We start from the raw sequence: 24,490 nt of genomic DNA, 5'->3' as shown, positions 1-24,490 counted from the left end.
CTCTGTCTCCCCCTTTCAATAGTTTGGACCTTGGGAGATACATTATTTTAAACATATCTAAATTAATTCCTCAATTTTTCATCCTTAAATTTGGTAGGAAATGTGTCAGAAAGAAGCTCCTGTTGTTTGTTTGTTTGTTTGTTTTGATATTGAGGGTTTTAATGTAAAGAGATTTCTAATGAAAACAGAAAATTTGCAAGCAAATCATTAAATTACATACTAGCTAATGACCTGTGCCTATCTCATACTCCAGCAGTCCTGGTGGTAAACCTTGATACAGGACATGAAAATGAAAATTAACTCTTTGTGGTCTTTGTGATTTACAGCCAATGAAAATTGACAGTGGAACAAGAGAAAAGAAAGCTATCAGAGATACCCTTTTGTGTAACAGTATAAGCAAGCAAGAGTGTCCAGTGCCCTGCCAGGAGGATTTGATTGGGTGGTGTGTGCTGCCGTTCTCAGCCGTCACGTTTTGAGAAAGATCAGATGCAGGGCTCTACAGACGTTTCGGAGCGCAAAGCAGTTGGGGGTGAGTGGGTGAAACACTGACTGACTTGTGTTGGCAGATGGGAATTCAGGGATTCATTAGTCATGCTGTAGTATCTTGTTTTGCAGTATCTTGTTGTGTCGTGATGATATGAGAGAAGAGAGTTGCCTTTTGATAGCTGAAGAGGGCTTTTAAATACTGCAGGCTGAAAACCCCTGTGCTTAAAAGATGTCTTCTACAGCATTTGATCATTGAGATAGTTGTCTTGCAGATCAGAGGGACATATATGATGGGGTTAGCATTATCAGGCTCCATTGATTATGGAAAGTGGGCTGCTGGACCTTATTTTGGAATGAGCAGAGAATGGTCCGAAGAGACGCTGTCCATAGGTAGAAAGACCTTTTTTAGCTGCAGCATAGTCATACAGTACTATAGTTCTCATCTGACAAAATTAGGGTCTGTTCCAATAAAAATCAGTCAACTGGAAGATAAATAATCTTCTTTTTCAAACCGTCCTACTTAACTGTACCTTTGTGATACCCAGATGTGGGTTCTACATCTATCTTTGCTTGCTCTTTTCCCAGGAGGCTGTAGTGTGCCTACTTAAAAAAAGCTTTGCCTTCCCATTCTTCAGTGATTCACTTTTTTGGGTGGAAATTAGGTCTAGACCTGTGCTATCTGTCAAAGAAGTATAGGATATGAGGTATGCTGTCCTGGTCACATCATTTTAATTTTAGATCACAGGAGGGAGGAGGAAGACAAGCAAGTCTTTCCAGCCACCTACATCTTCAGGATTGAAGTCACAAATGTCTAAAAGGGTGTAAGTAGAAATGATTAGCAATGAAATCATCCATGTAAGTTAATAGATGGGTAAATATACGATGAAGAGAAAGATGCCATAAAATTAATGGTTGAAGAGACATGAATATTTGTAACCTCACTAATGTCTATGGCAAAATGAAGTACTCTGGAATAAATTAGAATAACAATGAGGGGAGTAAGCTTATGAACAGTTTGGAGTATATTCTGTCAGAACTGGGCAACATTTCTTAATCACTCAGATCTCAGATATACACCTCTGCCTGAGGAAACACAACCAAGCCTTGTGAAACATTCCATCCAAGAGGAAACCAAATTAATGGACCATTTTGCAGTGCTTGCTTGATACAGAAAAATGCAAAATTCCTCTGCACAGTGAGATCATTTTAAAGGGACTAAGTACTGGCAGCCCCTGGATGAGAGACTTCTAAGCTCGTTTTCACCCCTTCTCCTACTGAAGTCTAAGTAAATAGAAAGGTTTAAAATAGATGTTCCTCAGTGTAGTCAATGCAATTTCACCAAAGCTTTTCACCAAGTCTTCCCTCGGCTACCTTTTAAGACATTAAATGTTGTGCTTTTCCCATGGTCTCTTCTGTCCTTGTTGCTCTGCAAGCATTGGAAATTTTTCGTGTTAGCAGTCAGCAATTACTCTTTGGGTTGCAGTGCTGGGCACAAATACCCTTTTGGCTCTTACAAGAAGGGTCATAAATTGCTCTGTTTTAGATAGTTCAGGTAAGCACATTATTTGGAGGTGATCTCAGACTGTGTTGTTCTTGAATTAGGGGAATTGGCCTTTTTTTTCATTTCTTCATTAGCTGTAAGTGTCCAACACATGTCTCTGACTGCAGAGCCTTTCCAGGAATGGTACCTTCAGAGTGTTTAAATACAAATCAAGGAGCCACATTTGTGTATCTCTTAAGGGGCTGCTTCTGCACAAATATGACCAGGGTCCTTGCAATGCTGAGGAGAACTAGCCTGATAAAAACTGAAGCCTCATCTTTGAGTAGCTTCTGAATATAAGTGCAGTGAAGGAGCAGCTTTTTTACATGTGGGGCGGGGGGAGAAGAGCTGAAGAGTTCGGTATTTCCAAAATGTTCTAACCATACTGTCAGTGTTGCTTAGCAGCAGAGAGTTTAAAATAGCGGTATTACTCAACAGTGTGAGCCACATTTGCACATGGTAATGTTCTGTGTCCTGTATTGACTTGCTGCATTATAAAAGCGCTAAGTTAATGTAAAGAAAGTGAAGATAGCTCACCTCCTCCTCTCTTAACTTGATGAACAAATGGCTGAACAGTGACATGTCTTCCTTATGGTTTCAACCAGTGGATGTCCAGTAAGACATGCCATGATGTTTCAGTCCCCATAGGTGTGCACATGCACATGTAAAGGCCTTTCACACTCCCATTTGCCTCTGAACAAGTTTAGCTCTTGAGCCAGCAGCCTGTGCTGGTGCCAGCTAAGGTTGTGCTGTTAATGCAGCATCAATTGGCTTGGGGGACACTGGCAATGAACAGCAGAGACAGAAGCAACTGCAAAAAACACTCAGTGATCTCCCAGCAGCCTAACTTCTTGGTCCCTGTTAGTGCACATTCCCACCACTTGTCTGCCTCCTGGGCAGTTTGTCTTCTTAAGTGATGCTGAGGGTACCTGAGGTGGAGGTATCACTTGCCAATTGTCTGTGGGAGTCCCAACCTCTGCTGGAGGAAGTCAAAGGACTTGCAGGACTGCAGCTGTAGTTGCTGTTGTCTCCAGAAGAGTGGAATTACAGTGATGAAGGCAATAGATTATGCTGGCCTAAGAGAAAAGCTTGATTCAGGTATCAAGGAGTTCAAGAGTTTTGTCCTCTACAGGATTGGCTAAGGGTGGATGGTGGTTAAGTTGTATGGTAGCTACCAAAAGATCTTATTTGCTGATGTAAAGACGGGCAGCTCAGTGTATTACACAGTCTTCCTGCTTTGAAGAGCTTCAACATTGCTTTAGAGCTATAGAAATTATCCCTTGGCATTGCTAATGATCTTCCTAACAAACATGACTACGTGTTGTTGTGTCAGTATAGGACCATATTTTAAAGACTTGAAGTGAGTTAAAATAGCAACTGGATCTGTCTTTAGTGGTTTGTATGCCGTACCATGGAAATAAAATGTTTACCAGATGTGGATGTTTAAATGCTGACCTTAAAATAAGGCAAATATGTTTCTTAAGCGGATCTCCCTGTTTTTTTCAGTATTTAAAACCATGGCCCACTTCTTCAGTGAATGCTTGTAAGCAACCCATCTTAAATTGCACAGTTAGAACATCATCTAAATTTACAGTTATTTTATTCACGCTTTGCTTGAAGTATCGGCAACTTTTATGACAGGCATTGCCTCAGCACACAGTATATGAACAGTGGAGGAGTATGGCCATTAAGTGTTAATCTAAGACTGGGAGTTGTGCGAGTAAAGTACTTCATTCAGCCACTTGCAGTTTGCAGGGTAATGTTTCAAAAAGAAATGTGGTAGTGCTTGTGACAAATAGCACAATATAAGTTATGATAATTTATATTGATTTAAAATGCTGTTTTAAAGTTTTTGAGGAGGAGAGCTGAGCTCAGTTAATGGTTTTGGGTTGGGGGTAGCAATGGATTTAATTCTTCCATGACTTACCGCTGTAGAGACTAAAGATACAAGAGGCAAGGATGCTGAAAAAAAAATGATTATGCCACTATTGCTTGTAAAGACAATGATTTTCAGTTGTTAAAAGAAAACAAAACAGACATCCCATTTTAGTCAGAAAAAGGACACCTGATGTGCCAATGGCTGACACATTTTTTTTCCCCAGAATGATTATGAAAGACATGAAGGTCATATGAGAGACCTTGAATTTCCCTGCACACATGCTTTGTACTTCAGAGCAGTGAATCTCTTGAGATGTCAGTTGCTAAGAAAAATATGCTTCTGTTTCCAATTAGGCAAGCAGGGTCTTGTGAAACCATGTCTGCAACCTCTTGAAGCTTTGTTTCAAAGTCCCTGCTGGTGGAGGGGCGTTCATAGGAACCCAAATTGCAAATTCTTCAGGTGCTTAGGAGATGATGCAAATAATTTATGCACTACTGGCTTTTCACAATTGGGCCATATGTTACCCAGCTGATGTACAGTGTCACATGCAGACTGAGGATGTCACTGTCCTGTGCTGGCTGTTTAGCCTCTGAGCTGGCAAAGCCTTTTAGAGAATGTGATTCAAGGGTAGTGCTTAAGGATACACTACAAAGAGGAGAGAGCTTTTTCACCTGGGATCCCTGTCAGTTAATTGCTCTAAACAGATTCTTGACTGAAGGAGAGGAAAAGTGGGAGATGGGAAAGAACTCCATCCAGCTGAATTCCTCATAGATATTATTTACCACTTCTAGTTCGTCCCTGAACAAATAATTTCTCCATATCTCTGTACATGTGGATGCATGTGTGCTATAATCAGGTCTTGAAAAGTTTATCCTGTATTTCAGAAGTATCTTGTTCTTGTGATTTCTAGTAACACGGCTTATCTATGACCTGTTTCCTGGATGGTTTCCAACAAACAAAGATGTATTTAGTTAGAGGAAAGCAGCTGAATGAAAATTAGCTGGCCACATACACAATATGGTCCTTTATATGACTGCCTGCCCTTGCTGACACACAGAGATGAGCAGGGCTTCTTTTCTTTGTTGTAGATAGAAATCTTGCTAGAGCTTGAAGTTTTTCATAGGTTTGCAAAACAAGCTCTTAGTAGCCTTACAGGACTCACATGGGCTTCAGCAGGGCTTGGGTTTGGTCCTTTGACAGCATTTTTTCTGTATATGTGCTCAAAATGTGTTTTTTCTCAAGGCTTGCATGTTGCCTTAGATTATCAGTTTGTTTTCTTGGAGATCTGGTGAATCCATACAGGAGGAGGGATGAGATTCCAGTTCTTTTCTGTCACCTGCCTTAACTATCCTACAGGTTGGTTATCTTCATCCTTTTTTGTGTCCCCAAGTCAATTGCTGTGTAAAGGAGGAAAAAAGTTCCATGTTCAAACTACTGCTGGCATGAGCCCAGGTTTGCCATGAGTGTCTCACATTAGGCTCTGAGGCCAGGCCAAGCAGAGAGATACATTTCCGGGTTCTCTTTGGCTTTAGAAACTTGTTTTACATCTGGAGACAATGCTTCCATGAATCGCTTATTCCCTTTGGGCAGAGGCAGATGTGGGCCCTGCACACAGGCCACGTACCAGCACCCGGATGTTTGTGCTCAGCTGCTCCTTTGAGAGCTCCTGGCGCCCACAGGATTTGCAGGGGCAGAGCTGGGGGAGCAGCACCCCTCCCTCTTAGACATGGGGTGATGGGCACTTCAGGGCAGGCAGCTGAGCAGGTGCCTCTTCTCTAGTGGAACCCCAGAAGGGACATTTGTCTGCATCTTCTACCTCTAGGCGTTCCTAGGTATATTTCTCTGGTCCAGCAGATAAATGCTGCATAGTGAATGTAGTGGTGTTTCTATTTGTGATTAAGTATTGCATAAACCACTGCATAAATTACAGTGCTGATGTATATGCACGTGCCTGACCTAGCTGTCCAAGATCTGTTCTTGCGCTTTTGCACCTTGCCAATTCAGGATCTAAATAATGAAAAACAGAGCTCAGCTGCATAATTATGACTTCACTTCCCTGAAGTTTGTTGCTTTCCCATGTTAGGCCTAGTTTCAGTCTCTTTGCCAGCCCTGCAGGTAGCCATCAGCTGTGGGGAGCTCTTATGCATGTCATCTCCTGTTCTGGGATGAGTTAGCCTTTTTCTGTTCCTGACTTTCCTTGTTGTTTTGAAGGGAGTTTTTTTCTTAAAATTTTTCCTACAGCCAAATGAACAATGTGGTTGCCTGTTTTTGTTTAATCCTAGGGCTTCTGTTTTCCAAACATGCATTGTCTTTACTCTGTTTTGCTACCCTGGAACAGCAGTTGCTGCTACCTGAAAAGGCTTTGAGCCCTAAGTGTTTTGTAAGTGTGTGCTGTCTACATGTAATTGAGGAGCAGGCCAGAACATGGCAACATGGGCTTTTTTTCTGTTCTGTCCCTGGCTGCCTGGTAGATGCTCATGTTTGAAGTGTCCATCTTGGTTTTCCTTGTTGAGGGAGAGCTTGGGATGTCACTCCTGGTGCAGCTTCTTCCCCTCCAGGGTGAGCATTCTCCTGACAGCACTTGTATGCAAACCAATATGGATTGGTAGGAAAAGCTAAACCTGACACAGAGATGGGATTAGCACCTAACTGCTGGCTGAGGTGTACTGTTTAGTGCTAGGTTTCTTAAGCTTGTGTCTAGAAATTGCTCCAGGAGCTGGTACTTGCAGAACTCAAGCCACTGCAAAGTCCACTTAGAATTTGGTGGATATTTTTGGTTCTGTCTGCATATTTCCTGGTGGTCTTTCCTCTGCAGTTTAGATGTCTCAGAGCTGCCAACACTTAGGGTGTGTAAGAGCTGCAGGATGGGAGGCTGTTAGCAATGCAGTCCTAGATATCTCCTTGCTGCTTCCTGCCTCCTCCAACCTATCTCTGTTGCTGTGGCAACTCTGAGCACCTACAGGCATGGAGCATTTGTTGCCTATCCTTGCCTTCATGCTTCATGCTTCTTGTATTTCTGTGCCTCTCAATTTGTCGCATGTTTTAGGACTTGGGGTTCCTTTTGATTAAGGCTAGAGACTGCTAACTTTTTAGGAGGGCATTTGTCTAAGACAAGATGTCATAGATCACCTTTCGTCACGGTGTACGTAGTATTGCGTTTGTGTTTGATTAAAATTCTTCAGGCATCTTTTCTGAGTAAAGTGAAGCACGTGGTCATGCAGTGTCCCAGTCACATGGTAACAAAGGAGTCCATTACAACATTTCATTACAAGTCTGTGTATATCACAGTTGTTTTCATTTCCAACAAGAAACCCTCGAACAACCCAAGGGAAAGTCAAATATGTGTATGGTGCTGTCCAGCTATCTGCAGCTGTCTGGAAAGTGTTTTTGCAATCCTCATCCTCTGTTTCATTATTTTCTTGTGCTCTTTTTAATTATAGGACTTTTTTTTTTCCATTTTATCAATTATTAAAAAATTTGAGAATTATATAGAATGTATTTTGCTCTCACTTTCTTCAATTTAATACTTTATCTTCCACTAATTAAGCTCTTTATCATGAGCAATTACTGTCATCTCATACAAACAATTGCCAAAAGGTTATCTTCCTTTAATAAGAGCACAAGAAATTGTTCTAGGGGTTACAGGCCCTGTGGAGGTTTGCCAGTAAATCTTCTGCATAAAATATTTGTAGTCATTGTAATTGCATACTGTACTTTATGCTAGTGCAGAATCACATTCTTCCCTTGAGTTCATCATGCCTAAGTCTTAGGGCTTTTATGGTGCTTATGTGTTTAATGTGAACTTGCTTCTGCAGCCAGAAAGTAGATTTAAAGTATGAAGGAAAGAAAATGGCAAATATTTTGCTTATCTTTATTACTGTGCTATAAAAAGTAATAACACAAATGCAGATACAGACCAGTGGAGGGGAGAGTGTCATGCCTGAAGGGCTGTGTCAACCCCTGTTGCTGGACATGCCTGTAGAGAAAGTGCAGGTAAGAATGAGGGGCATCAAGTCAGACTCATCAGAGTAGACTTGGTTTGATGGGGGATGCAGTGAAAGTGTGGTGTTTCACCCTTCATTTCAGATTAATTGGCTTCATACAGTTTAGGATTGCATCTCTTTCCATCTGACTTGGCTTGTGATTAATAACAATACAAGTTAGAGAGAATCTAATTTGGGCATGTCTTCCTGTGCTACCTCTGCACCTCTGACAGTGATGTGTGCTGGAGAAAAATGTATGAAAACTCTACAGGTCACTGTGAATACTTCCAGTCATCCCCATTCCCAGTTTACAGAATCACAGAATATGCTGAGTTGGAAGGGACCCACAAGGATCATCAGAGTCCAACTCTTAGCTCTGCGCAGGACCATCCCCAAGACTCATGTGCCTGAGAGTATCATCTCAATGCTTTTTGAACTCTGTCAGGTTTGGTGCTGTGACCACTTCCCCGGGGAGTCTGTTCCAGTGCCCAACCACCAAGGGTGAAGAACCTTTTTCTAATATCCAACCTAAACTTCCCCTGACATAAGCTGAGGCCATTCCCTGGTGTCCTGTCACTGGCCACCACAGAGAAGAGATTAGTGCCTGCCCCTCCTCTTCTCCTCACTAGGAAGCTGTAGAATGCAATGAGGTCTCCCCTCAGTCTCCTCCTCTCCAGGCTGAACAGACCAAGTGATCTCAGCCACTCCTTATGCGGCTTCCCCTCAAGGCCCTTCACCATCTTCATTGCCCTCTTTTGGGGGCATCTTTCCTATCTTTCCTATATTGTGGTGCCCAAAACTGCCACAATATTCAAGGTGAGGCCTCCCCAGTGCAGAGCAGAGCGGGACAATTCCTTCCCTCGACCGGCTGGCGATGCTTTGCCTGATGCCCCCCAGGACATGGTTGGCCCTTCTGGCTGCCAGGGCACTTCTGACTCACATTGAACTTGCTGTTGACCCTGACTCCCAGGTCCCTTTCCATGGCACTGCTTTCCAGCATCTCATTCCCCAGTCTGCACAAACATCTGGGGTTGCCCCATCCCAGGTGCAGAATCCAGCACTTTCCCTCGTTCAACTTCATTTGGTTGATAGTATTGTTCTAGCCAGGAGTCCTGCAAAAACAAACACTGAGTATTAGAATAGAAACAGAGCTTTTTTGGTTTTGATGGTCTTTTAACTTTAATGGAATGCCCTCTTGATAATTAAGATCAAATGAGGTCTCTCGAATAGGATCATTAGTTTGATGTTGACCCCAAAAGGTTTAGGACAGTGATATCTTTATTAGCAAACTGATATCCAAACTTTGCCAATTGTACATCCATCTATAAGAAAGGCCCTGCTGGTTACTGGACTTGTAACATTTAGGATATTGTATCTGAACAAAAAAATAATGGTGCTGTGGCAGCAGAGGCAGTATCTTTGTAAGGGACAGTAACTTCAGACCAAACCCCACACCAGAAGAGGCTTTGGCTACAGAAGGCCAAATTTACAAATGTTAAAAATCCCTACCCAGTTAAATTCAGAAAACTTGTCAAGAGGCATGAGCTTGCTTCTGGGTCCCAGCCTGGCTGCCAGCCTGCATGCATCACTCATCTTCTGCAGAGCCTTCCTGCCTAGCTCAACATATCAAAATCCAGCCAGAATGAACCAACTGCAGCTGTCAGCCTCATACAGCAGCTGTATGTCTTTCATTGTGTAATATGTTGAGTTCCAGCAGCAAGGCAGTGCTGGGAGTAGAGATGTGCAGTGGTGGGGTGTAGAGGGCCCCTGCAGTGCACCTTGCATAGCAGGTTCATTCTGCAGCTGATCTATCCAACCCTTTGGTCCTTTTGTCCATCACCCTAGCTTTTCCCCAGCTTTCCTTCACAGGTAATCTTTTGCTGGTGTGGGTAGGATGTCTTTTGACTCTTACGTGGATTGAGATTTTAGTAGGCAAACTGCATTCAGGAGTGTTGTCCATCCCTTGATCCAACTCATGTTATTTAGTATGTCAGGAGCTCTCATGTCACACTTACTTAAGATACAGCATTTGAAATTGCCTGAAGTGATCAGTTCTAGTGCTTATCTAAAGATACAAAATTAAAATAAAATCTAAATTTAAGGTTTCTAGTATATTGCTTTAATATAAAAATAATATTTTCTCACCTCAATTGCAGACTTTCGAGTCCAGTTCTTCAATGTCTCAGCAGGCCCCCAAGTCTGCTATACAACATGCAAAATGAAGCCACCAGCTACTCTGAAGCCAAAACTAGCCATTATAAAACCTCTGTAAGCTGGCTGCTAGTCTCAGAGTTCATTATGAGGGGAGGTCATTCTTCCTTTCTTCCTTGGAGCAATGAATGTAGCTTTTGAGTACATTTTAAAAGTTTCATTTAATTACAATGTGGATGAATTGTTTCAGCCGTGATCGCCTGATGGGAAACTAACTTTCTTCTTCCTGGAAGAAAAAATACTGTGTTGATTCTTGCAGCAGCTTTTAGAACTACAGGATGTGATTTCCCTTTTTTTTTTTTTCGAAAGACTTGAAGATTTTGGCACTAACAAAGGAAATTTTTCTCTCTCTCTTCTCTGCTTTTTATTTTTTCAGTCAGTTTTCTTTTGAAATTGGTCAATATGCAGAATAAGGTCTTTAATGGGCTCTTTCTGTACATCCTCTCAAAGTGTTTTTTCCCTAAATGTATTCAGCTCCTCCATAAAAATCGTGTGATTGCAAAATGCTTTGAAGAGTGTATCAGTTTCATATTTGGCTAAAATGTTTTAAGTAATGGAAAGAAAACAAGTGTATTCTTATTTTTTGTCACGGATAATCTTTCATTCCCTAATAGATGGGTTTGGAGAAGATGCCAGACTTACCTAGGAGGTACATAGTATTAGGATGAGAAACCATGTCCTCAAGCTGGAACACCAGAATTGCCAGTGAGATCCAAGGAAATCTTTTCTTCTCCCTTTGAGGATGGTTAAGGATTGGAAGACATTGCCCAAGGAGGCTGAAGACGCTCCACCCGTAGAGATTACTCAGTGCAGAACTGGGCAACACTATGAGTACTCAGCTGACCCTGCTTTGGCCTGGGCATTGAACCAGAAGCCCTCCCAAACCTAAATTACGCTGTGATTCTGTGAAATTTATCTTCATTGTCTATGCAGCATTTATAGGGTTGGATGAATTTGTTGTTCTATTATATGATATTTTCTGTATGATTGCTGACAACTGCAGAAAAATGGAGAGGGAGTGGTCTTGGTAGAAGTGAGAAATCTACAGCAGCACCTAGTTGGGGAGCAGCTAGAGTCAGGAGTCCACTGCAGCAGAGTGCTGCATGTTCAGGATATTATCCTGCAGCCATGAAATGATGGTGAGAGTGTTTATGTTACTCCTCGGCAACTGCCTGAGGATTGTCATGTTGTAAGTAGCTGTGAAGAGGTATGCCCAGCTTTGATTTTCATTACATGCATAAAAATGTGTTGGTGAATGAAAATAGTAAGCTTAAAGTACTGTATAGCTTTACTTTCCTAGTATAGACCCTTTGCCAGGACCAGTTTAGAAGAATCCAGTCTCATAGCACTAGTCCATGAATGCTGAGAAAAACAAATAGCAGTGCTAACACCTGTCTTTTCCCAGCAAAACTCCAGGATTTTTTCCAAGTAAGTATGTTTCAAAACATGTTTAAATGTTAAATTTTTGCATGACTTAAATGAAACACATAAAGTATCAGGGATACTCAGTTCTAATCCTCTGTAATCCTTTTGATTACTTTGTGGTTTTTGAAAAAACTGTTGACTGACTCTTACCAGAGAGATTTAAGATGAGCAAAGAGGCATGGTAATATGTGTTACTTCCCAACCCAATAGATCTGAAAAGGAAAATCCTTGGCATTAATTACATTTAAATGTTTCAGCAGAAAACCATTGTGATCTCCAGAAAATGTTGTACTCTCTATTCTAGATGTCTCCTTTCTTGCTATTTGGAAGTAAGTCATTAATTCAGGTTATCTTAGTTTTTAACATGGATATATCATTGCTATCCTGTTGCACATCCATAGAAATTCTGAGCCTTCATCATCAAAGAAATTCTAAAACAATTAGGTGAGTGGTCTAGGCTGGAAGGAGATAGGTAAGATAATTTAATTTCCAATCACATTCTTCATATTGGTAAGGAAGAGTACAGGAAGCACTAGACAGGGTTCACTGGAAGTCAAAGTGTTTGTCAGATAGATTTGAATAATCTTTTTTTTTTCTGAAAACAGCCAAATAGTGTTGAGATGTATCTTCAACACTACACAAAGTTGCAAAAGCCGTTTAAAATGGTCACACTGCTGAGCTGAGATGAAAATCTTTGTAGCTGTTAGCTGTTACTCAAAAAGCAATACCTGGATTTTTTTTCATCTCTCCTATCACCCTTAGAAGTGGAAAAGTAATTCCTTTAATGCTAGCTGTCCCTGGAGTATTTAAGCCAACAAGTCTAATTAAGGGTGACTGTTACATTCTTATTAACGAATAAGGAATAAGAAAAACATAAGAAAATTTTGGTAGCACTGTTTAAACAATAAAAAATGCTATTGTGAATAAATTATACACGATGTAAAATGTCTTCATAAAAATCCAGTGGCCTTCAAGTAGAAGTTGAGGGGGAGGGTGCAGTGCATGGATAGGGGAGAAAGATGTTCCGGTTTTTAATTAATTCAACCAACTGTAGGTGATGAAGATAGAGTATTGATATGGCTGAAAAAGAGATTGTATCTAGAAACCAAATGTAGGTCACAATCCAAGCGGGGAACAAATTCCAGTTTGAGAGGCACATGCAGTTTGTGATGGATAATGAAATATGAGCCCGCAGCGTAGAGGGCTGAAGGGATGCAGCTGATCCCCGGTTACCAGGAGTGATGAAGATTCAGTACTGTGTGAAATAGTTGGATTCACAAGAGTTGCAAGGAGAACAGTAAGTCTAGAAAAGCTGTGAGAGAGTGAGGTTTTGCTTTGGTCCAAGAGATGGTTAAGATGTTGCCAGGTCAAACTCTTGTGGGAGAATACTTCTGCCAGTGGACAGAGAATTGATTCCTAAGGAAATGGCATAACAAGTTCCAATGTCTGGAAGCTGGAACACAAAATGCATACTACTAATAAGTAATACTCTTTATTATTCTGATGATTCATCTATGAAAGAACTAAGCCATAAATTTAGTAGGTTCCTCATATGGCTTTTAAAACATCAGGTTAGCTGTATTTCCCCAGAGAAATGGTATAGCCTTGCCTACAAGGCAAAGGTAGAAGACAATGAGATGACAGAGGGAGTCTTGTGGGCTATAATACTCTGTAAGCTTTGTGAACTGGAATAAGTCTGTCAGGAACTGGAGTGAGGCCATCAGGTTTTTTTCAGATAGGCTGCTGAACAGCTGTCAGACACTAGCTGCCAGATAACATAAAGAATGTGTCCTGCGTTGCCAAAATGTCTAAGTGGTTTTGGCACTGGGAGGAAATGTGGGCTTGCTTCATAGTCTTTTCACCACAGGAATGCATGATGCACATTATAATATGTTCTATCAGAGCATTTTGTAGGGCATTGGAGGAAACAAAAGAAAATACAGATCAGTGCCCGGTGGAAGAGGGCAAGACCAGACCTTGGAGGCTTTTACATGGAGTTAAGTTTCACTCTTCAGGAAAGATTTAGAAGCAACTTACAAAATCATGTAATATTTTCTGTTGACAGTTCTGACTTGTTTGAAGCTGTATGCATCACTGCTTGAGAGGAGCTTCTGCTGGACTCACCAAAATTAGAGATGGGAAATTTGTCTGCTTTTGTATTTCTGTTGTCCAGCAAGCCTTATTTCTCTCTGTTTAGACTGTGCCAGTTTAGAGCTGGTGCCCTTTCACAAGTGTCAGAGCTGAATGTTATGCTGTATACCCAAATGGATGCTGACCTCCTGCTGATTTAGGTGTCCCCTTTTCCCAAACCCAGCTTCCTGGGGGCTTTACTCCTCTCACAGCAGGTGCACATGGTTTGAGATGCAAAATGTAGACCATGCAAATATTGAGAGGGAAACTGAAATTTCTTGTACTCCAAATCTTTTTTTCTTCCCTGCTCTGGTGTTACCTTTTGCTGGAGTCAGTCTTGTCCTCCTACTTGTCTTGTGGCATGGCCTACTATAGAACTGCATCACCAAGTGTTTGGCTGCTTCAGTGATTTGTCTCCTGCCCGTTAGGACAGACTGAGATCTCCAGGTGCTGGATTTTTCTCTAGAGCTTTCCACATGAATATCAACTATGTTTAGTGATTCTTCATTACCAACTTGTTGTCATCACTCTTTGCAACTTTCTTATGAGAAAGGGATAGAAATGACAAAGATGTCAAACATACCTTGAATTCCTCAGTTTGTAGAAATCATGGTGCAGTCTATAGAAATAAAAATAGATAAAAATAAGGAATCCTAGATTGTACAGAGACCACTGAGTGCTGTCTTGATCCTGCTTGAAGGTACCTCATCTGGAGAGAGGCATGAGGAAGATACCAATACTTGTCAACAGTGATCAACTGGCAGCCATTCCTAACTTCACAAGCTGATAGTGAAGAATTATATTAAAGTAGTGACTACTAAGTAAATTCTAATTAATTGGAAATCAGGAAATGAGGATGGATAAATATACTACATAAGCACAGCATTATTCAGACAGCATAGATGTTTAAAATATAACTTCTCTGCTAGTACTGTGAATCTGCTGGAAGTCAGTCTTAAAAAATAATCCATTGCAATGAAACTCAGCGAAGAAGTTATAATTAGTTATCTCTCATAATAATCAGATATATGTAATCTGTGACTACTCAGCTCTATGAGAGACTTGTATCTCTAGGAAAAACATTCAGGAAAGCTGCCAGGGTTCACATGAAAGAGGGAATCAATGCACTTTCAAGTCAGTTTATTTGCTCAACCAAAAATAAGCATATGCAAACATTGTAGGGTTCAAGGGGAAACCAGTGAACCAGCTAGCTTCCAAATGAAAGATCTTACTGCCCATGCGTTTCCACAGAAAAGCACCTCTAGCCATCCCTGTATTTTGAAGAGCCACTATTGTTGGGTACTTTATTCTGTAACTGATGTATAATCAAGAACTACTGAGAGCAATTAGAAAGTTCTTTTAAAGTAATTCAGGAATAGTTCAGTGCCATCAAAGAAGAGGAATTGAACTGGATGCTATCCCTCAAATGCCTTTTTTGTTGTTGTCAAATCCTCACTTCTTTCTGTAAAATACCTGCTTTACTGAAGACTCCCCATGTTTCACACACCAGGTCCTCCCCCCCACTAACTCCAGGCTGTGTCTGTAGATCAGATCTTTATCCTGATAAAGTGACAGTTTGCACCTCATCTGGTCCTGGGCAGTTCTCACAAGCTTCTTGAATTTGCTATGCTTTTCTGCAAACAGTGCTATATTGCAAACTTCTGCATGTTGCTGTGAGTGATGAAGGAAGAGAGCACAGCTTAAAGTTCTCCTTTGCACGAGGGTTGACAGAGAAACCCCAGTGAGGTTCTCATGTGCTCTGGTTACTTCTGAATAGCGACCCCATCTGGGGCTATGTATATGCCTCATGCTGTTTAGTGCTGCTGTGTGAGAAAATGAAGCAATGAGGCAAAATCTGAGCAAAAATTTACCACGTTTTACCAAAAATGTGTTTTACATAGCAACTTTTCTGAGTTTTCAACCTTAATTAATCCTCTTCCTTGATTATTCACTTTAAAAATGAGTGAAGTCCAAAAATTTGCAGTCTACGTAGGTGTGTAGAGCCATGAGATATATTTACATATGGGATGATTATTTCCATGAACTTTCCATGAGTTTTGTGACTAGCTCTCTGAGCCTGGCAGCATGACTGAATTCCTGGCATCATAACACCTTGCTGGGCTGTCATGGTGCTTTTGGAGAATATCTTAGGTGTCACATGCCAGAGGGAGAGAGGGGAGCACCCATCTTCTACTTGTAGTGAGAACTAGAGAGAGGGAGAAGAAACCCACTGGCAAGTTCAGGTGTGTTTACACTGCTGTACCTGCATTTATAAATTTATGTGGTCACAGGCAAAGGTGTTGCTCCTCCTCATGAGATAAGGCAATTCACAAAGAGAGGAAGTTTCTGCACCACAAGGGCATTCCTGCCAGAGGACAGATTTTTGTATCAGATACATTGAACAGGCTGAAATTATATCTAATTAATGACTGTGTAAGCTGGCCTTGTGCTAGAAAGCCATATGTTCATTTGTGTAGACACGGTGAAGACAGGCAAACAGCATCTGCAGCGATTACAGATCTGCCCTAGAGCTGCTTACTCACTGCAAAGCACTTGATGAGGGAGGCAATGCCGATGCCAACCACCTGAAGTAGCACTGATGCTCACTGATAATACATGAACAGATACAATAATATGTGAATTATCATGGCACATTGCTGCCTGAAATGTTTTGTCACTATGGGATGGGGTCCTCAGCCTGTTGACTGGTTGGGGGTACCTCATCTGTAGAAGGGCTGAGTTGTCAGATGAGTGCTTGGATGCTGAAGGCAACCTGTGTGTGCAGCACTAGCATGGCAGATAGTGTATAAACAAGTGTTTCCTTTTAAAGAGAGAAGGGAAGCAGGCATGGGTGGGAATGGCTCACCTATGTGGAGTTACAGCCTGAGAGCTTTTCTCCAGCTCATGGGAGCAAAGTGTCTTTCATCACCAGGTCCACTAACCCTGAAAATATGTGCCATAGCTAGCAGAAACCTGTATGTGCATATGCCTCTTTTAGGTATATTTCTTGTCAAAGAGGGGAAGGAAGGTGTGTTTTAAATGTGGGCAAATAGTAGCTCAGTATAAAATCCCTTCTAGAAATCTCTCTCAGCCTTTGAGAAGGTACTGAGAGTGCTTTTTAGTTGCTTTTCTTTTCTTCTTGAGGACTTTCAAGAATGTTTCAAGGAGCAAATAGGAGACTTGGGGAAGGACCAGAGCAAAGAAAATAATTTTGCTGTTATTAATTTTGGTAAGGTGAGTAGTGACCATTTACCTTTCACCAGAGTTGCATTTTTTCAGGGGGCAGGTGATGCCTTGGATTACATAGGCAGAGTCTGAAAAAATTCTATTGAGCTAGAGGAGAAAAGGCATTTCTTTATCCTTGAGGTGTTTTGTAGTTGTCCTCTGGGATGAAGAATAAATCAAACAAGCTAATTTTGGAAAACTAAGAAGTCTCATCATCTTTTCCTCTGGCATTTTTGCCATTTCAGACAGCTCTGTCTTTCTAATACCATTTTTCTTCTGACTCTGCCAGAGACCAGCATCCTTGGTGGATGGCTTCCAGTGCTCTTCTGCATGTGAGAAAGAAACATTAGCCAAGGAAAGAGTCAGAGAAGGGGTATTGTTCAGCTTTGTGGCCACATACATCCTCCCTCTCTCTGAAGAGAAGCCCTTAAATCCTTCAAAAGTGAATATGAATAATGAAGTGCATTAGAAGATGGGAAGTTTTGTAGTTACTTACAGTGATCTGGTACCACTTTAACATCTGCCTGTACACCATCAATGGGCAGGTGGGCTTTTCTAATCAATTGCAGGAGAAATTGGAGAGATTTTAGTTGCCTCAGTATCTCTGTGGGTTTAGTCCTTAATTATCCTTTTGTACCATTCTGCTGCAGCATGTTTGTTAATCACTCCAGAGTACTTTAGCTTCTTTCAATATATTGAATTCCACTTGGATGCTTTTAAAAGTGTTTGAGCAGCATATGCCTTTCTTAGCAGTATGGGAAATGTCCACAGTCTGAAACAAAAGTGCAGTGTTCCAAACTCAAGATCCATGTTGTTATTCCGTAAATTAGTACGTATTGTGCTGTTACGTAAGTTTGTCTTGTGTCAGAATAATAAAAGCTGAGTGTGCTAAAAGACTGATAAGCCTGCCATGAAGAATTACATTTTTCAAACTCTTCTGCCTTAAAATAACACCTGTTGCTTTACCAACGTGCTGGTAGTATAGCATGTCTTGAGAACTTGTATAAAAAAAGAAAAAATAAAAAAAAAAGCCATTTTTTCAGGCCGTTCAGGTCTGAGCCTTGGCAGCCTTGAATTTAGTATTGTCTCTGAGCCACTCTTATACAAAAGGACTACGAGAAAGCACAGCTGTTCTGTATTTTTGAATATTAAAAATGGACAAAGTCACTTTTCAGTAATACTGCAGTAGCCTCAAGGACCGAATGCAAAAAACAAGTGCTCCTTCTGTTGGCAGGTGGGAAGTTCAATCCCTTAAAATGCAAAATAAAAAAAAATAATAAAATAGATGGTTGTGCAGATTCTGAGGGTAGCCTGCAATGAGGGCGAAGGGACAAGTACCCCACAGCTGCTGGTGGAAATCACTGCTGGCAGTGTGTGCGCATAAACCAACAGCGCACTTCCAGCAGCCCTTAAATAAATGGCGGGGGGGAGAGGGGAAGTTCACCCCTGATACCGCGGCTCTGCACAATGACCGCCTTTCTGGGTGCCGGGGTCACAGCTGCTGTCTGGAGATTACGTACAGAAGCACTCTTCTTCTCAGGAGAATGAGGTTTCCTGGAGGATTAAGCACAGGCTGAAAGCAGGAGGAGTTATTTGGGAGGGAGACAAAAGAAAGCGAGCCCATGGCTGTGACAGGCGACGGGGGCGGAATATAGGGAGTGAGAAGACAGTGGTTGCTGCTTGGATGGGAGAGTCTCCAGTTTGGGATCCTGAAGTGGTCCAGTTGTTGGGTGAAACCCACTGTGGGTTTGGCACGACCTTACCTGCTTTCAGGACCCAAAGCGCTGCTTTTCCAGCAGTGGGAGGTGGATTGAGTCTGACAGGGCTCTGCCACCTCCTGCGTCTCAACTAAAGTAATTTCTTTACTCACAATCCAAAGTCCTCTTCAAAAACAGTGATCAATACAGTAATCTGAAACCCCATGTAAGGGTACATTTTCACTCCCTATCTGCTCAGAAAGCTATGCTTTTTTGCATTTTCCTCTGTCACAAACATGGTGTCCCCATGCCTTCTGAATCTGCTACTTTTGTGCTTCTTCTTAGCTTTCTTTTTCTTTTTTTTTCCACTTTTTTCTCTCTTATCCTGCTATTTCACCTCTTGGGTGCAGACATTCCCAGGCAAGTATCCAGAATATCCTTCTACCCACGTATCATGTGCCAGCACCTCTGTTTTGTGTAGGAAGGTCTTCTATATTTGAAGCCAGGGCCATCTGCCTCAATGCTTAAAAAAAACCAAACAAACAAAAAAACCCCCAATCAGATTTCTTTCAGTTTGTGCAAGGGCACTGGCCACAGTTCTTCTGTAAAACTTCAAAAGGAAAAATGCAACCCATTCTGTATTAATAATATTTGAAACTTCTATTTATCTGTTCTAAAGCTGAGTCTTATTTCACCTACTGGATCAAGTTTCCCACATATCCCATATGTCGACAACTTCTTTTTAGTGGCTTCAGAATCCACTAGTGCTTTTTATAATCTGAAACAAATGCGTGCTGCACATAATGTAGGAAAGGAGAGGTGGAGGCAGAGGAGGCTGACAATGCATGCATTCAAACCATGAGAAAATGCAAGTGGGAAAAATATGACTGTGTTGGTAGAGCTTGTCAAAGGAGGTTTAAGGCATATCATGTATTAGCAAATCATAGCTATTTTGAAGGCAAAAGAATGAAACTTCTTAAAAGGAGCAGAATTCCAGAAGGATGCTAAGGAGTAAGTATTGGGTGCCAGTGTTTAAATGTAATGTCATAGTTGCTAGTTATTGACCCTGCTGCATGGATATTTCCTAAGTGCAGTATGAGTCATAACCAAATCACTTTTTAAACTCATTTCCATTTGCCTTTCACTCCATAAAATCCTCTCTAAAAAGGAGCATTGTCAAATAAATTGGTAGGAATTAAAATACTGCTATTGCAGCTGAAAGTGGTTCATGCTTTTGATGTTGCATCTAGGCACAAACATAAATAAACAGGAAATCATACAAAAGCTATTGAGGGGAGAAATTCAGTATGAGGTAGAAATGTAACCTGTGCTGCTCACTTCAGGCCCTGGTTGATACTTTTGTTAAGAGCAAAATGCTGAAGAATGCTCCCCTTGCAAGGAGGAACTGAAGCAACTTTTATTTTTTTTGAAGTACAAGTCTATAATATGAATAGTACTGATGACTGCCCACATCTGGTGAATTGGATTAGAATCTAATTAGCATGCAGAGTTTAGAAAACTTTTTTTAAAGTTTCAAAAATAATATGTGAAAGAAAGAAATAGCTTAGCTAAAAATTCAGAGAAGTATTACTGAAATGTTCCTTTGGGGATAACTTGAAAGTAGCTTTCCTTCTTCTTAAAGATGTAGCACGCATGAATGGTAACCTATTTTACTTGTTAACATTTTCTGTTGAGATAATTTGGTATGTTTAAAGATATCTGTTGTATCTAATTGACCCCTGTAGCTTCAAGTCCATCTGGAAATCTAGGCACATACTGTGAAAGATCAATAAAGCGATTTTAGTGTTTGTGAAAGCAGTTTTTCTGGCCTAGTTTAGGCATTAAAAAGGATAATACACCTGTCCTACATTTGTGAAATATCTCAGCAAACACAAAAGGATAGTATATTCAGTTTATGTACTTCGTTTTTCAACACTGTGTTGTAATAGCATGTTTCCAAGAAACTTTCCCCTCTAATCTCATTCACTTACATATACATCAACTATTCTGTATAGCAGAGAGGTTAAATTCAGGCTGAAATGTGGTCAAAAGCAGAAATGGAGGCAGAAACTCCTTCTATAATTCTTACTGTAGAGAAATTCTTTCCCCATGTCTCTAATCTTAGGGTTTACATCAGCACTGAGAAGTCTTTTTGAAGAGAAAAAGATGATTTGTGAAAGAGAAATTACAAATATTTTGAGATGCAAACAGCTGCTTTTTTGTCTTCCCGCTCCATTGCAGTTCTGACTATCTGCTCGGGTTTAGGTGTGCAATTTTGGTTTTTTCTGTGGGACTGCACAGGGCTTATTTGCAGAGCATATTCATAACAGTGCTTCAACTTGTAGGGGTGGAAAGTGGAGACCACTCTGTATTGTTAGTATGCATTTTGTGTCACAAAGGAAAAATCTCAAACAGTATTTATGAGAATGGACCAGCATGACTAGCACTATGTCAAATGATTCAAAACTGTGGAAAATTTACATTTCACTTCTGTAGGGCATCTCACATACTTAGTTGCTACATCTTGGATTAGTTGGGAATTTTGTTTATTTGTTTATTTATTTATTTTCTTTGCTCTATTTAGAAGAGAGATGAAATTTTGTCAACCTCTGTAGTGATGTTACATTGCAGATAGAGCACAGGTAGAAGGGAAGGAGGAATGTGTCTTTTAGAGGGAGAAGGGTTTGTATGTTTTAAGCATGCAAGCCCTTGAGTGTTTCTGGGCTTGTTAGCTTCAGTGGAGTATTTCTATGAGGAAGCCTCTCTGTAGCAGAACACAGGATATTTCTCCCCAGTTTGGGATGAGCTTGTGCAGCATGTCTGAGACCATGAAGGATCCTCGTGAGGAATTTCAGTGCTCTAGAATGATAGGCTCTGTCCATGCAGAGCATAAAATTTAGACTAGCAAATTTCTACCATAGCCTGAGAAGACTGAAAATCACCTCTGCCTTGATTCCTGGAGCCAGGTTCCCCACGTCAGGGCAATATTTAGAAAGTAGTAAAAATAGTAATGATCAGTTTTGTTAGATTGAGTTAAAAGGACAAGAAAGGAAACATGAGGGGCTTGTCCTGCTTCATAGCACATCAATCTGTTGTTCGAGTGCGAGTAGTTTTGGGGTTTGTTTTTTTCATGAGATTAATTTAGAAGGCCAGAAACTATTTCTGCCTACAGGAGCAGCCATAGTATGTCCTGAATGTTTTCTGTGGCTTCCTTTTCTCACTGAAAGCTGAAGCGTGAAGCATATTCTGAGATAATTCTGTGCTGTGCACTTGCACTAAAGAAAACAGCAGTAGGTGGGATACTGGAAAATTAATAACGCTTACTCAATGTGGAGGTGAGAAGGTAGTTTGTTTCAGCAAGGTAAGTGATTCATGATGCCAAAATGAATGTAAATGAGGATGGTTTATTTTAACTTAGATATCATACATACCTGTTGAGGTCTAAGATGAAGCTAGTGAACCTTCAGTAAGCATACTGTCAGAGTTCAATACCCTGTAGTGATCCAAGCTGTAAAAGCCCTCCTCATCACATGAGAACACAGAGTGCTCTTTCTGGGGCCCTTTGAAAGGAAGAGTGGTGCCATTGTTGGTGGGGTGCTGCCCTGTGCCAGAACGCCACAGCGGATGGCGGCATGTGCTGTGAATTCATCATTGGTCTGAATCCAGTGAATCTGAAGAATAACTGAAATTTGAGATTATTTCCTCGATTGGTTAGTGCTGTGGTCAGGTCCCTTTGGGGCAACGGCAAGATGAAAGGCACTGCTTTACCCTGCTCTGAGTTGTTTCACTTACTTTCTTCTTCACACCCCAGGCATCCTGAAGAGAAATTCTGCAGATGAGACATAGTATCTCCAAATAAATGGAGGGCTTTTTTTTCTTCAGCTTTCTCTTTTCTTGGTTTAAATTCAAAGTTCTGAGACTATTTTACCCGAAGTTTCTGTTGATAGATCCCATCACTAAGAAGCCTACAATCTCATTGCTGAGTTTACTGGACCTTTTTAGTGGGCATATCTCTTACCACCTGTGGTGAGTTGACCCTGGTTGGACACCAGGTGCCCATCAAAGCCACTCTGTCCCTCCCTTCCACAGCTGGGCAGTGCAGAGAAAATATAATGAAAGTCTCATGGGTTGAGATAAAGATAGCTAGAGATCACTCACCAGTTAGCATCATGGGCAAAACAGGTTTGACTTAGGGAAATTAATTTATTTTATTATCAATCAAATCAGAGTAGAGGAATAGGGAATAAAACCAGATCTTAAACCACCTACCCCCCCTACCTTTTTCCCAGGCAGAACTTTACTCAGGATTCTCTACCTCCTCCCTTAAGTGGCACAGGTGGACAGGAATGGGGGCTGTGGTCAGTCTCTGCCACTCCTTCCTCCTCAGGGGGAGGACCCCTCACGCTCTTTTCCTGCTCTGGCACAGGACCCCTCCCAGAGGTCACAGTCCTCCCTGAACTTTTGCAATGTGAGTCCTTCCCACAGACTGCAGTTCCTCACAAACTGCTCCAGTGTGTGTCCCTCATGAGATTGCAAGTCCTGCCAGGAACCTGCTCCAGTATGGGCTCCTCTCTCCATGGGTCCACAGGACCTTGTCCAGTGTAGGTTTCCCATGGGGTTACTGTCTTCTTTGGGTGTCCACCTGCTCCAGCGTGGGGTTCTCCATGGGCTGCACAGGGACAGCCTGCCTCACCATGTTCTTCCCCATGGGCTGCAGGGGATTCACAGCTCTGGCACCTGGAGCACCTCCTGCCCATCCTTATTTACTGGCCTTTGTGTCTGCAGGACTGTTTCATGTATTCTCATTTCTGTCTCCAGCTGCAGGTTGCTGTACAGATTTTTTCCCCCTGCTAAATGCATTATCCCTGAAGTGTCACTGTCACCGATGGCCTTGGCCTTGGCCTCGGTCAGTGGTGGGTCCATCTTGAATCTGGCTGGCATTGGCTCTATTGGAAATGGGAGAAGCTTCTGGCATCTTCTCGCTGAAGCGACCTCTGTAGCCACCCCACTACCAAAATCTTGCCAAGTAAACCCAATATGCCACTTTTTTGTGACCTCTATGTCAATGGAGCTGAGATCTATTTTATTTCATTTTCTGTGTCAGGTTGTTTCAGAATTTGATTAAACAACACTTCCAAAGAACTTAGCTCAGAAGGAGTGCTTGCAAAGTGAAGTACTCATTCAAGTATGAGTGAGAAAACCAGTCTTCATTTTGGTCTTAAATTTCTCTTTTCTCATACCTAGACTGCTTTATTACTCTCACCCATCTGTTAATGATCTAATGAAGGCCTCTGAAAGGCCTAGTAAGTCCTTCCTCCTTTTGCTTTGACATGAGACCTTTCTGTGGTAACATGTGGAGGTCATATCTACTATTTTGGTACCAAGTTGTGAAGTGCCTCAGAGCATGGGAAAATGCATGTTTAAAGGCAGTTTACAGGCAGAGGTAGAGAAATACTGCCAAATAATGCATAGTACTCCCCAGTCAGATTTCTTTAGCCCCATTGAATGAATATATTGTTAAAGCAAACCTGGAGACTATGAGAAAGTTTTCCTGGGGATCAAATTGTCTCATTGCTCGCAGAACTGGTACATCAGAAGAGAGTGTGACCCACTAACAGACAGACCCTTGGGCTGTAGGTGCTTGATACTGCAGAGGACATTTTAGTAAGGAGGATGTGAGAGCATCTGCCAGAGGGAGGAGAATGTCTGTGGTTAGACCTCAGTCACTGCTCCGCGGTTGCCATATGGACACTGAAATGCATCAGCACCAGGAGCTCTGTCATTCTGGTGGAAATCAGTAAGTGAAATGCCTCTCCTGCCAGGTAATGCAGATCCGCAAGGGCTGGCACCCTGCAGGAGGGAGCATGGTGCTGTGTGGACTGCTTGGCACGTGGCAGGGTAAAAGTAGATGGCT

At 41.6% G+C, this 24,490-nt stretch overlaps 1 protein-coding gene across 2 annotated transcripts in view; it reads left to right on the top strand.

Moving 5' to 3' along the window:
• GPM6B (glycoprotein M6B) overlaps window positions 1–24,490 on the top strand; it is a 107,927-nt gene that overhangs the window by 39,484 nt on the left and 43,953 nt on the right. The window contains exon 1 of one of the 2 annotated variants that reach the window (XM_017812231.1): window positions 380–529. The exons of the other annotated variant lie outside the window; for it this stretch is intronic. Coding sequence (XP_017667720.1) covers window positions 487–529 — 43 coding nt within the window. The 5' untranslated portion in view covers window positions 380–486. Of the gene's footprint in view, window positions 1–379; window positions 530–24,490 lie in introns of those variants that run through there. 2 annotated transcript variants of the gene reach the window in all.

Source organism: Lepidothrix coronata, unplaced genomic scaffold (assembly GCF_001604755.1).
Source record: "Lepidothrix coronata isolate B3197 unplaced genomic scaffold, Lepidothrix_coronata-1.0 Scaffold35, whole genome shotgun sequence".
NCBI classification, from domain to species: domain Eukaryota; kingdom Metazoa; phylum Chordata; class Aves; order Passeriformes; family Pipridae; genus Lepidothrix; species Lepidothrix coronata.
Note: the sequence above shows the minus strand (reverse complement) of the source record. Positions and strands in the feature narration are given on the sequence as shown.